Source organism: Euprymna scolopes, chromosome 10 (genome assembly GCF_053919585.1).
Source record: "Euprymna scolopes isolate OS-2025 chromosome 10, ASM5391958v1, whole genome shotgun sequence".
NCBI lineage: Eukaryota > Metazoa > Mollusca > Cephalopoda > Sepiida > Sepiolidae > Euprymna > Euprymna scolopes.
The window spans coordinates 120,300,817-120,315,816 of record NC_136491.1 but is presented as its reverse complement, the minus strand read 5'-3'; the positions used below and the strand labels follow the sequence as shown (position 1 = coordinate 120,315,816).

The 15,000-nt window shown below is 33.6% G+C and overlaps 1 protein-coding gene across 1 annotated transcript in view; it reads right to left on the bottom strand.

The window, feature by feature from the left end:
* Window positions 1–421: 421 nt before the first annotated feature.
* Window positions 422–15,000, bottom strand: part of LOC145286253 (ZZ-type zinc finger-containing protein 3-like) — a 45,422-nt gene continuing 30,843 nt past the window's right edge. Inside the window, exons 3-9 of the mRNA XM_080135075.1 lie at window positions 14,793–14,925; window positions 14,422–14,518; window positions 10,797–10,892; window positions 10,009–10,185; window positions 8,082–8,213; window positions 2,312–2,418; window positions 422–818 (exon numbers count right to left, since the gene is read on the bottom strand). Of these exons, the coding sequence (XP_079991201.1) occupies window positions 680–818; window positions 2,312–2,418; window positions 8,082–8,213; window positions 10,009–10,185; window positions 10,797–10,892; window positions 14,422–14,518; window positions 14,793–14,925 (881 nt within the window). The 3' untranslated portion in view covers window positions 422–679. The remainder of the gene's footprint in view (window positions 819–2,311; window positions 2,419–8,081; window positions 8,214–10,008; window positions 10,186–10,796; window positions 10,893–14,421; window positions 14,519–14,792; window positions 14,926–15,000) is intronic.

Below are 15,000 nucleotides of genomic sequence, written 5' to 3'. Positions count from 1 at the left end.
AAAAAGAAAAAAGAAGAAACAAGATAAAACAATATTGCCTGTACATAATTTTTCATAGTATTATGTTCAGGCCACTAAACTGTAGTTTTTTACCAGAAATAACAAAAAAAATTATCTGATCAGGTTGAAATTTTGCATGATGATTACCATTATCAAAGAGCATCACATCCAAATTTGAAAAAAAGAAAAAAAGTCTCTATAATAAACAGAACCAAAATTATCACCAAAAGTGTGGCTTTCACCTTTTTTGTAACCTAGATATCCCAAATTCACTCAGCTCAAAGTTATAGTACGATCAATATTTTGATCCAGGTTTGTGACACTCGATCAAGTGATGCAAATGCTAGGCTGTACACAAACAGTGACAAATTTGACCAAAAACAGTATGCTGAGAATAGAAATTAAATTATAACAACAATAATTTGGAAATGTTCAACAGTTTTTATTTACAATCATCATCAACTTGGCCTTTTGGTCAAGATCAAAGTGTAGTATCTGTTCTTCAGATGCTGCACTTCATTTTCTTGTTCTCTTTCGGTGGAGGAGAAATTCTTCACGACTGAGACAATTTTTATTTTTGTACCTTTTCTCCACGTTAAAAAACGACCCTGGTGTCAAACTCTGTCCTGTGGGGAGGCATAGTAAATAGGTACAATCATCATCATTGTCGTCGTTGTCATCAGTTTGCTGGCATGTAATTGGGGTCGAGGTAATTATAATCACCCGTTGAGAATTTTGTATAATCGTTGTCCACAAAACCTTGAGGGTTGAAAGGTTGAAGCCGATGACTGCTGTTGTGTATTGAATTTTCAAAATTGCTATTTAAAATAAAATAGAAAACTTTTTTTATAATTTTGATTTGTTTTTCTGTGAATTATATTCTTTTAGAACATGGGTAATAATGAGGGTTAGTTTGGGATAAAAGTTATTTTTCGTTTATTTGTATTGCCACTGGACTCAAGCAGTGCCAATTCAAGAGAGGTGTAGTTTGGGTTTGCGCAACCCTTGCCTCACAATTACATGTTAAGCTACCCTTACAGGGTATATCCATTGTCTCTTGAGACTGAACGGAGAAGTATCAATGACAGAACTGTCTGGGTTAGAGATTAAAGCATAGGAACAAATGAGGAATTATGTCATCAGAAAAGGAGGAGTTTGTTAAATGATGATTCAATTGAATGGAGTTGTCCTTGTTTCTGAATTTTTAAGATGAGGATTGATAATTCATATTATTATGAATTATGATGATGATTCAGACTATTGTTCTCTTGTGTGCTACTCACAAGGTTTCGGTCGATGTAATCTCTGATCTTCAGGTGTACCTTGTTGAACTCAGGAATCTTTCTGTTAAACATGAGCGACTCATGGTATAGTGGATAAATTACTTGGTAAAATTTGGTTGTAAATTACATTGTTCCGGCGGTTCAATCCTTAGTGAGAAGGATATTCAGAATATAATTGTGAATTACTTTGGATTTCTACTCGGTCATGGCTGACGGAACAAGAGCATGTTACTCTCTGTGGATTAAAGGATTCTGTTAGAAATTCCATGCAGATTGCTAAGTATGACAAAATGCATCTGAAGACGATCGTAAGTTACATAGACCAAAACACTAAGAGGAAAAGGAAGTTTAAAAAAAAAAAAAAAGGAAACGCTTTAGTTGCCGTGCCCACTGCAACTTACGTCATGGGTGTTCAAAATAAGTTTAGGTATAAAGGCATATGATGACTTTGCAAAAATGTTGACACAAAAACTGATCCCTCCTGGCAAAGAATGGTTTAGTTGAGCAGCACAGAATTAATGTTTTGGGCCAATTTTTGGATATTTGTCATCCAAGAGTCCGATCTTTCTAACAATACCAATTTTGTCAGTGTTTGTCATGTCTGTCGAAAGTTTCTGGCAGACATACAAACACACACATTTTGCCTTTTGTATAATAAATGTTTGAATTTTTTAAAATGAAAATTGTTAAGTTGTATTATTCGGACTACTCTTCCCATCTTGAATGTTATAATTGATAAAGTACAAGATAAAATTCAGTTCTAATTGACACTTTTCTGAAAGTTGAAGGTTCAATCCTCAGTGCGGGTGATACTAAGAATACAATTGCAAATTACTTAAGACTTTTACCTGATAATGGCTGAGAGAATGAGAAGTTTGACAAAATACACCTGAAGAAGGTTGGAGATTACGTCAGCCGAAACGTTGTGAAAATAAAACTCAAGCTGAGAACAGTAGTCCAAACAATCCAAATAATAGAAGTTATTTCTAAATTGTAAAGAGATCAAAAAGTTTAATATGTTTGTTTACCTGTCAACACAATCATTGCAAAGATCAAAGGACGTTCCATTCTCCTTCCGACAATCCATGCATTGCCATCGCGTGTTCATGATTGGAGCAGATTGACAATTGTCACACTGGAAAAAAGAAAACAGCAAGCGATAAAATGCTTGTAATCATAACGCTAGTGTGGTACTTATGCACTTTTGTTACCGCACTATTTTTTTTAAATAATATTTTCAAGTTTTATGATATCTCATGTTAAATTAAATGAAAGTAGAAAATACCTAAAAAAAAAAAAAAAACACCTCCCCATGTTAAGAATGGTTTTCTAAATAATAAGATTATTTCAACATGGTAACAAAAGTGCATAAGTATAGTCAGTGTTTATAGAAAACAAGAAAATAATTTGTATCAATGCATTCCTATTAACTTGCATCACATAAAGTCATTTTGTTTTTTCTGTGGAGAATATCAAACTCCCCAAAAAGGAGGAAAGCACTAAACATGGTACACAAATAAAAATTGACTCAGTCAAGAAGGATATCTTTTCCTCCAACAGAACAGATACATGTTGATCCTACTCTGAATGTGTTATATAAGGAATGGATTCTCTATCATTTATGAATTACCATATAACAAAAAAAATATGGACGTTTGTTTTTGTTATGGAAGACACCTCAAAATAATAGACAAAAGTAAGGTTCACTTTCACTTAAGTGCCTGTACATTTTTTTTTAATCTTTATTTTTTTACAGCAGTCTTGTCTCAAATTTGTGTTATTTCTTATACACTCCCAAGGAGGCAAAGAAGAAGTAATAGTTATCAATTATTTTTTTATTAATATAAATGAAATATATGTTTTAGTTTGTCAGTCAGGTAATTAATTTCTGGTGGCTGAACTTTCACCATGCTATTAAGACTTGTTGAGTTGTTTTAGTTGTCACAGAGACCCAACCTATAAATAATGTGGCCAAAAAAAAAAAAAAAAAAAAAAAAAAAAAAAAACTTAAAAAATAAATTATGTATTTGTCTGCTACAATAAGAGAAAAGTTTCAATGAACAAACCTAGTTTCACATAGATTAATAATAATACATAACAATTTAGAACCATAATTATTAGAACATAAGGCAATAAACAATTGAACTTTTAGTGTTACAACAGAGGAACCTAAGATAACGTGTTCTCCGAACAATTCAGACAAAACCAATTTCCTATTGTATCCTGTTCATTAACTATGACGCAGTTAAAATGATACCATTTGTCACAATTATTGCAACATACTGTCGGAGAAGATCTGTCATTTCCAACGGAACAAGTTGGACAGAAAAAGGGACCACCTTCTTCCACAATTTCTGCAAAAAACATCATTTATTTCTAATGTTTTAGGGAATGGTCTTGTTTGTACGTATCCCTTAATTACAGTTAAATCAATATAAATAAGAAAGTAGATGTGTGTGTAGAAATATTTAACTGCTGAACTTTTAAACTACTGGTTACATAACACTGAAATTAATAGGAAATAATAATCATACACCAAGAATTGTTCATAACGAGTAAAATCTTTGGATGGATGAATAACGCGTACAGAAGTCAGCAAGTTGAAATAGAAAAATGTTCATTTTGAACTTGCCAACATTTTTATTAGTTTGCACATGCGTAAAACTAATCATAGCTAAAACTGGTTTAATTTTAAAACTTTGTTGGGTTAGGGTTAGGGTTGGGTTAGATCAAACAATAAGGAATACGGTTGGAGCCCTACATGTTTTACTTTGATTCCAGCTGATGACACCCAATCATTTTTTGTTTTTATACTTTTGAAAGCAGTATTATATATTAGGTACAATATAATCTTCAATAGAGAATTGGCTCTGTAATGATAAATATGAAATCTTCCAGAATTAAAATAAGCATATTTTACAACTGGCAAGGTCAGGCGCCCCCTTCCACTAGTTAAACTAATTGGTTGTTTGGTGCTAGTCCAGAACTTCTCCCCCATGAAAAAACAACTGCAATGACTTCTTTTTTAATGATCTACAAAAGTCTTCCATCTTTACTCATTCTTTCTCTCTTGCTTCCATTCTGCTTTACTCTTAATAACTCTTCTGACCTCTTCCTCAAACTATATTCCAACAATCCAGAGGTTGAAATCCAATTACTGGAAACCAAACTTGGCCTGTTTTGGTGTGAAACTGGCATTCACTCAACTACTTAAGGATTTCTCTATCAAAGGCTATCCTAACTTCACATCCAAATCCGACCCTCAAGATCACCATAGACAGGGAATAGATGTTTACACTAAGGATACTTTCGCCTGTGGCAGGGACAATCTCCAAAGACACCAAACATCTCTACATGTGCTTAATAGCAACACTTACTGATAGTGCAGCATTTATATTTGCCCTCTACCATCTCCACAATGATGGAGTGGCTATCTTTGAAATTATCGCTAAGCAAATTGATCATCCCTCAGTCAGGGGATTTCAATGTTGAATAGTTAGTCACTCAAACAAAACAGATGATGAAAGAAGATTCTGTCATGATTTCTCTCTTGCTTATAACCTAACACAGATTGTTAACAAACCCCACTTGGGTAGCCGATGCTGATGGACAATTTGCAAGTTTTCTAGATCCAACATGCCCTGAACTGAGCTCAGTTTTGTCTCCGCCAACATCTTCTGATCACTCAGTTGTTTTAATAAAAATAAAAACAAAGTATAATGAAACCTCAAATATCCCTCTCCATCGAACAGTAAATCAGTACTCGATGGCTGACTGGGATGGTTTCTGTGGAATTACTCCTACGCTCTATGTTTATAAAGAATGTGTCTGATACAGCATCCGACTTAACTGATTGGTTAATCATTGGCATAGACAGCTACATACCCTCCGGCAGAAACTGATCAACTAGCTATGGTACACTCCTGAATGTGCTGCCACCATTGCATACAGAAAGCACTACTTCAATTGCTTTAAAATTAATTAATGCTTTGAAACTAAAGTCACCTTTAGAACTGTCAGCAATCCCTGCAAAAGGATTATAGAATATGTGAAAAAATCATATGCTTAGTCTATCATGTTCAAAGTAGAATAGAGGCTTGGTTCCCATGAGTTTTGGCAAATGAAGTCCTGAACAGATACATGCCTTCTATCTCATCATCAACAGACTTGAGGTGATTTTGTCAGCATATGACAAAACCAAGGTCTTTGCCAAGAACTTTACATCAAACTTAACCCTATGCAAGACCAAAAATAATCTGGTCGACATACACATATTTGTTTGTGACGTTATACTCATCAAGAACCTTGATGCCAGCAAAACAACTAGTCCTGTCAATATTCCAGTTATAGTACTACAAAAAAAAAAAAAAAAAAAAAAAAAAAAAAAAAAAAAAAAAAAAAAGCTGCAACCAAAACTACTATATTCTTACAAAGCTGTTCAATCGATACCCAAAGGAGAAATGCTTCTCAACACTTTGGAAAATCTCATTAGTACACCCAGTATTTAAAAATACTAGAGATCAGTCTTCTGCATCTTAATACAAACCAATTAGTCTTCTGTAGTAGGGCTATGACAATAGCATATTCTTTTCATTGTTTTTACTCTCGAGTATATATCCGACACAGACACAATTAATCAACAGAGGATCACATCACTACATAAAAACATATAAGATATCAATGGATATATACCTGAGAATCAAAACAAAGATAAGAATATGCTGTTGTCATAGATCTAGTCATGAGTAAGCGGTTTTAATATGTTAAATAGATAAATTATAAATAAAAACAATCTACTCAGTCACAAGCAATATCATTTCCATCCTGCGAAATCTACAACCGAGATACTGAATATAATTTCACATAGGATCAGTGAATCTATCGACAGGGGTTTCCTCGCAAGAAGCTTTTGACATATTAAAGACATTTGATAGGGTTTGGCATAAAGGTCTACTTCATAAGATTTCCAGCTATGGAATATCTAGAAAAGTTTTCTCAACTATCGAATCTTTTCTTTCCAATAGGTTTTTACAAGTAGTATTCAATGAGCAGAAGTCGTAAACTCAAAGTATCAATGCTGGCATGTTTCAAGGATCCATTCTGGGCCCAACTCTATTCCTTATCTTCATTAATGATCTCCCAAATCACATTCTAAGTTCATTCATCAACAAATATGCAGACGAAACAACTTTATGGCAACACTTTAAAGGCCAACAATGACAAAGATCTGAGTCTCCCTCTCCGATTTTGAGCACATAGTGCAATGGGGCAAAAGGTAGCTGGTTAATTTTAATGCATCAAAAAACAAGCTTCTATCTTTTCACCATAAATCCTCCGCTTCCACGTAGTCCCAATTGATATGAATGGCTCTCGTCTTGAAGCTCTCTGCTTTACAAGCTTCTGGGTCTGACCTTCACTTCTGACCTGAAATGGAAGAACTACCTCAAATCTGTTTACAAAGTCACTGGAAAAACGGTTGCGTCATTCTACAGATCCAGAAGAGATCTCACTCCCGATGCAATCCTCTACCTGTATAAGAACCAGATACATCATAAAATGGAGTTCCACTACAACATCTCAGCAGGAGCTGTTTGGAGAACCCTATGCTGCCTTGGAAACCTAATAGGTGATGCCCTTTTCTCTTCCACGCAACCGCTTTCCTACAAAATAGACGTTGCGAGCCTGTCTTTACTCTATCGTTACTTTCATGGAAGGTACTCATCTGAGCTTCAATCTATGGTTACCCCGTCTTGTCAAACCTTCTCAAAAAATACTCATCTAGCTACAACCACTATCAATAATTTCCCCCACTCCTTAGCTGTGCCTCAATTTACATGCAACTTTCATGAACAAAGCTTCTTTCCTAAAACTGCCCGCCTGTGGAACTCGTTTCACTGGCCTGCTTTCCAGTTGGCTATAATATGGTCATCTTAAAGTCCAATGTAAAAAGTTCTTGTCGAGCCATCCCCTTAGATAATCATATTATACCCAATTTTCACAACTAACAATTACTACGCTGTTGTCCAGGTGACCCCCATACACTTATTAACCCTCATCCTCAAGTGGACTCCAGGCCATGATAAGTAGTGACTGTGATTAAATGATTTAGTTTGGAATAGGTACACCATTCATCGTATGAGCCAGTGTGTTGGCCATGCGGAAACGATCTTATTTGGTCTTGGAATATGTGGTCTGAAATGTTACTAAATACAAGATGTTAAAAATTAGTACAAACCTGTTTTGGGGTAGTCGGAAAGAATAAAGAAGAAAAATAATAGCCACTATTCTCTTTATATGGCTACGAGTCTGTCAAGTGTGTCCTGTGACATGCAAATTAGATGCTCTGATTAGGAATAAAAATTAGAGATAATGGGAAGTTTAGATTTGGACATTGAAGAAGCAAGTCTTGTGAGCAGGGAGTTGCATTTTGAAGTTGAGAGTTTAGACAGTGTCAAATAGTGGTGTTGAATTTATTGACATCAGAACCAAGAGTAGGACAAGTAACGAGTGCTTTAATTTACAATGACTTTTTTGTAAAAAAACAAAAGACAAAGAAAAATAACTTTTTCAGTTTGTATACTTCAGTTTTTGTTTTTGCTGTTACTTTATTTTCTTTTTTTATCTTTTGTTACAGTTAGTAAATTGTTATTTTCATTGACTGTGGCCGTCACTGCTATTTTCTGGCTTCTCTTCTCTTTCAATTTAAACACTTCAATTATATCTCCTGTATACTAAAAAATCTGAAGTTCCAAAAAAAACCCAGAACACTTTCATCACTGACATATCCAATGCGCTTACCTTAAAACTTGTAAGTTTCATGTTTGTAGATAAATTTGAAGACTGAAGTTGTATCATTTTCATTTTCTTTAAATTCATCAATTCTTCGTATTCATCTGTCTCTCTTAATTCAGGCAAAATACCTTCTTCATCCTAGACACAAAATATAAACACAATTTCAAAATTAAAATTCCATCAAAAACATTCACAGATGGTTATGTTACAAATGTATCTTTGTTTCTCTATAAAAGGCTCTGTCTGTTGGTCCATCTCGCACTTCAGTTTTAAATCACATTTTTAAGTCTAGCTAGACATGCAGAATGAATACATTTGAAGAATACAATTAAAAAAAGAGGGGACTTCCGGGAGAATAGAAAAGAAAGAGGGGGGGGGGGCTTCTGGGAGAATAGAAAAGAAAGAGGGGGGGGGACTTCTGGGAGAATAGAAAAGAAAGAGGGGGGGGGGACTTCCGGGAGAATAGAAAAGAAAGAAGAGGGGACTTCCGGAAGAATAGAAAAGAAAGAAGAGGGGACTTCCGGGAGAATAGAAAAGAAAGAAGGGGGGGGGGGACTTCCGGGAGAATAGAAAAGAAAGAAGGGGGGGGGGCTTCCGGGAGAATAGAAAAGAAAGAGGGGGGGGGGGCTTCCGGGAGAATAGAAAAGAAAGAAGGGGGGGGGGGGGGGCTTCCGGGAGAATAGAAAAGAAAGAAAAGGGGACTTCCGGGAAAATAGAAAAGAAAGAAGAGGGGACTTCCGGGAAAATAGAAAAGAAAGAAGAGGGGACTTCCGGAAGAATAGAAAAGAAAGAAGAGGGGACTTCCGGGAAAATAGAAAAGAAAGAAGAGGGGACTTCCGGAAGAATAGAAAAGAAAGAAGAGGGGACTTCCGGAAGAATAGGAAAGAAAGAAGAGATTTCTGAGAACAGAAAAGAGACAAGAAAACAATCATGCTGGTAGAAGTTATTTTATTTGGAGCAAACATCTCCATCTATAATCTAATCAAAATCACTAAAATAAAACCCGTTTTCATCTGAACAAGAGTACTGTTTTTCAATAACAATATTTTATGATGACAGAGTTGGCAATTATAAGGGTATATGGATTTACACGCACATCTGTGAGACTCCCATATATGCGAATGTCACATTTGATTGTTAAATTTCATTTGTCACAATTAGAAAGTAGGAGGTCGGAAGGCCTTTTTCTTTCAACTAAACTCAATACAGAGTAAATGTCTTGAGAACTCAGAGGACATGGCACCTTCCACCAGTCTAAAGTGAAGTTTGGAGTACGTAGGAATGCCAATTTACACAAATACCAATCTAGTCAGCATGAGGAACAACTCACAACTAAAAACTGGACCTTTTAGGTTCTGGGAAGCCAACCTCATATTCTTGCATGTCCTGGCTGCATTAGTCTCACTTGAACTCATAATATATGTGTTGTGTCATTTCAATATTGATATAACTGGATTCACCAGATATCCACAGTGAAATGCAAAGGCAACTTTAATTCTCTTATTTTACTGAGATATGTCTCCAACACTTTCAATTGTGATGTTGGCAACCTTCATGCGATCTCTCTATGAATACCTCATTCGAAAATGGACCAGGGATAAACAAATCCATCATCATAATATTCAATTTAACGTCCGTTTTATATGCAGACATATGTTGAATGACTTTTAGAAATGGAGTTCCAACAAACTAACCTATCTCTGCACAAATCTTTATTTTCCTCTCAAATTCATCCGTTCCTCCCATGTATTCCTTTCCCTGTGAACTGAACCTGTTATCTCAACTCATCCATTTTTTTTTTTTAACGTATACGATAATATGAGATTGTACACGGTAACTTCACCATGCAATGGCAGAAAGTTAGAATTTTAAACAATGGAGAGAGAGAGAGAAAAAAAAAAAAATCAAGGTTTTTAAGAAAACAAATACTCACTGAAACATGATTACTCTCTTCCCCATATCCTGTGTCAGCATCCATCGAGCTGCTCCCGCCGATACTCATGCTACTATCATCATCATCATCATCCGACATGTAAACGGGAGGCTCGTGAGCATGCAGGAAAGTTGATTGGTGATAGAAACGATTAAAACGGTGATGCCGATGGCCTGCCTGTTGAAGGAATAGAAATATAATTTTATTTTTATAAATGGGGAAAAAAAAGGCTAAAACCGAGATGATTTCCTAAACTGGAGGGTATGACTGTGTGTGTGTGTGTAGAGACAGGAGATGGCAAAAAACCTTTTCTGAAATAATTTCAATGTGTTTCAACTAGTGATGGGATGATTCCAATAATGTTCCCCCTGATTCCGTATAAAATTACCAATTCTGAGTCTTTTTAAATCACTAAATATTTAATTATAAAGTTGTTATTTTTTTCTTCGGATTACCATAAAAAGACATGTTAAATGTGCAGATATTTTCTTAGTTGTAAAACACATTTGTATGTTTGTGGGGGGGGGGTGATCTGTAGAAATTAGTTTCACTAGTTATTTAAAATCAATAAATATTTATTATTTCATTATTACTGCTAGCAGTGGAAGATTTTGTTTTAAACAGAATCAAATAAAAATATAATTAAAGAAATCGCACGGTTAAAGACAGGAGAAAGCAGAATGCTATTAAATTACTGATTGGAATAAACTTAATTGAAGACAAATTGATTTTTTATTCCATTTTTTTTTTTTTTAAAGAAAGAATAAAAGAGTCAAAATGAAACTTACTCTTCGGGTTAATGATGTGAGGGTTGGGGTCCGGCCCGGAACAGGGAGTCCAGCTCTCGCTAACTTTATAAAGTATTTCTGGACACGACTGGCAACCTATTAATAAAAGAGGAAAAGAATTATTAAAAAATTTTACATTCAAAAGAAATCACTTCCATTATAATAATAATTTCAAGAGAGACACATACAAAAAATTTAGAATCGTTCTATCAGAATCTGTAAGATATCAAAGTAGTTTTACTCGTAATGAAAATGGAATGGTTTGTCCCTATAATGATGATCTTAGAATTTACCAAAGTCATGCATAGAAAATTTCTATTATGGTTCGAGTGGTGTTTCTATACACAGATGTAAAATGAGATCAGTTAGTATTTAAGAAAAACAAGAGCAACAGCTTTTGGCTACCAGTTGACCTTAACCTTTGCATATGCATATGGTATTTTGTAAACAAACATAAAAAATGAGTTGTTCATTTTTTTTTGTTAGCAAGATTTATTTTCAATGTAAAATGTTGTCTTTTTTTAATTTAAAAACATTTTCATAAAAGTATTTGCACAAAACTTTTGGTGCTTCTATATCATAATAACAAAAGAATATCGAATTTCCAGTAAAACAAATGGTACCTACATAATTCTCATACCGCAATTAGTAACATATCCAAAAATTACGGGCAATGATAAGGTAGAAAAATAATTATTAGTGAAAAAAGAAATTTGTGAAATCACTGCTTATTAAAAAAAAGAAACAAGTTGACAAGGGAGATAATTAAGTTCTGTCGCTTAAGCAATTATTATCTCGAAAATGTCAGACAAATTTTATTCCCAATCTAAACTTTATCAGAAACTGTTTTCATTAATAATTACTTTTCTACCTTATCGTTTTTTGTTATTTTTTGGATATGTTACTGTTTGCGATATGACAATTACATAGGTACCATTTGTTTTACTTGAAATTCAATATTTTTTCGTTATTATAATATAGAAGCACCAAATAACTTGGTTTGTTTACAGGAAATCATGCATGCGTGTGAAAGTGAAGGTCAACTGGTGTCAACCAAAAGTTGTTACTCTTGTTTCGACGATCTGCTGAGGTTTATAAACCTTAATTGATTTGTAAAACGTATTAGGAATCTCAAATGTCATATGAGGGTCCACTAGAACAATAAAACTTTTCCATGTTTTCCATATTTGTACTGGGACTAAAAAGCACCCTGGCTCCAGTAGAAATCACTTAATCACTTGAAAACAGGAATGGGTTAATTAAAAGTTGCTATGACCAGATGGGGCTACAAAACTGAACACGAGGACTATATAAGGCCAGAGTTTCAGTCATCATTATACATAAGCAAACAATTTGATCATCAAATCAACATAGAAAAACATGTCAAATATAACAAAAATCTTTAGACCATATATATCTATAAAAGTGAGAATGAATGTGTGTATGAGGATACTGCTCAACCTATATACTCAACAAATTTTTGTTCTACATATTTGAAATTTGGTATATAGAGTATTCAGACTTGTGGAAAACTTTTTAATTAGTTTTTATCCGGAAAAAAGTGCTGCTAAGGGGTAAAAATTGAAACATTGGTATATGAGTGTTGTTGGATATTTATGTTTATCAACTGTTTCATGAATGCACATGCACAAATCATTCATGTTATGTTAAGAATAAGTAGGTTTGAAAACACTTTTTAAAGATCATATCTAGCTGGCCTAATGGTTATCGTCTTTAGGTTTTGATCTCAGTTCGAGTTTTTTCTTACTTACAAGAAGTGAACTGTTTAGAAAAACAATACTCGCAAGCACATCTCACTTTCTTTCCATTATTTTTACTTATTTTTTTTTTAAGGCGTTTAATGTTACATTTAATATCAGGCAAGAGTTACATTTAATTTAACGTTTAATGTTACATTTAATATCAGGTGAGAGTGTTTGACTTGTTATTTGCTTTCATGTCCTCTAAATAATAAACAATTTTACATTAAAGAATAAATTTGTCTGACAGATTTTAATTCATGTATGTGTGTGTGTATATATATATATATATATATATAACAATAATTCACATTTTCCTTTATTATAGTGAGGAGGATTTTTGGACAGTTTTCCACGTCTTGATTGCTGTTATCAAAACATTTTTGGTCATTTTATCTTTTGACCCTCTCCAAGTGCTTTGTGTTGGACTCAAGAATTGTCATTGAATTTTGGGCTAAACCCCTTCCATTTTTTAGTTTCAGTGATATTCTTTGAGTTAACATTTTAAAATAGTCTCATTGCCGTTGCTCAAGATTGATCTCTGAATCTAGTATATATATATATCTAGTATATATATATATATATATATATATATATATATATTTTTTTTTTTTTTCTATACTTTTGCATATTTCATCTATCTCTAAACCTTATTATCTATTTAGCCTCTATATAACTATAGTATATTTTTTATTTCTATCCTAATGTTCTTATGCCAGGCTTTTTTCTATATTGTAAATTTGCTCTTCATGTTTCTTCTGATGACAAGCATTAAGCTTCGAAATACCATTGACTAAAGAATTTTCTTTATATTTCAGGTTTTTTTCCCTATTTATCTGATGATCAAATAAAGTTTAGATAACTTTGAATTGTCATCAATTGATTCTTATATTTGCTCCACTCATTCATGTAGAGTTTTCTGTATCTTGATAGGTTATTGTATTAAGATTATTTTATATATTTATCTTTTTGTTTATTATGTATATATATAAGCAGGCAACAACATCTTGGAATTTGGAATATAGACTTTTTGTCATTTATTTATTTACACACACACACACACACACACACACACACAAGAAATGTTCCAAAGGTAATGGCTCCTATTTTTATTCTGCCCAAATAGATCAGAGGGGATTGCAAGTTGCATTATTCTGATGACTGAACTTATGCATTCATGACCTGAACGTTTCATCTCTCCAGTTGTAGATATTGACAGTGTGAGACTAAGAAAGTAACCCTGTCATGGACATGCATCAGTAGAAGAGATGTCATTGAATTGCTTCATATGGAAAAAAATTGAATCCATCAACATTCACCACAGCCTGTTGAATGTTTACAAAGCCGATTCAGTTGATATTAGTCAAGAGATGGGCCCATTGATTTTAGAGTGGCAACAGAGATGTGACGGACACAGCACACAGCAGATTTTTACGACCAAGACAAAACTGCATGGAAAATGGTAGTGAACTGTATAGAAAAAGTAAATTTTGGAGTACAAAAAGGTTGCTTATTTTAATGGTACTACTCCTGTCTTCATAGATCCTCAACATTTTAATGTTTTAGTTAAAAAATAGGAGGCTTTACTTTTGGGATAATCCTCGTATATATGTGTGTATGTGCATACATGCATATGTGGAAACTAAGGGAAATTAAAATTGTCTTATCAACAAATGTCAACAGAAATCTAAGCTGAGATTTGATGTAACTTGTCACAACATGACTATTCATTTATCTTAAATCAAAACTCCTTTTACATGTATTGACACAACACATTTATTTGCTCATTAAAATAAATCAATGAATAATAATGATAAACAATAACTGATAATTTTTTTCTAAAAAGAAAAAAAAACAAAACATACTTGCTGAGTTGTACGGTTTCCAAGTGCAATAGCAATCTTCTGCCAACGTCGAGATTCAACTTCTTCAGGGGGAAATTTCACCAGTAATTCTTCAAGTCTAAAGAGAAAAAAAAAACATAGAAGAGTAAAGTGTAGGTTATTTAAGTAAGTAGTTTTTTTTTCTAATTTTTGAATTCATGCACATTTAGAAACCAGAAGATCTCTCCCATGATGGGTAAAATTAATTTCCCACACAGAACATTTTTACCCTACTTTAATGTCACCTTACAAAAATTAAAAATCAAGATATAATGGGACTAACAGATATTTCAAAATGGTGCATTTATGCTATGAAAAAAAGATTTAAAAAAAAAAAAAAATTTGAGATTTACCGTTTCTGCTCTTCGATGCTCCAAAGTTGATTAAAACTTATTGGTTTGTTTTCATTTTTTAGTCGACCGCGAACAACAATCCGTGAAGTATTAGGATATTCTGATTTCCAGCCCCCTTCTGAAATCTCCTCCCCTGCAATAAAGTTGAAAAAAAAAATTTTTCTTTGAAAATATTTAGGAATATATGAAAGTAATTTGTTGACATAAG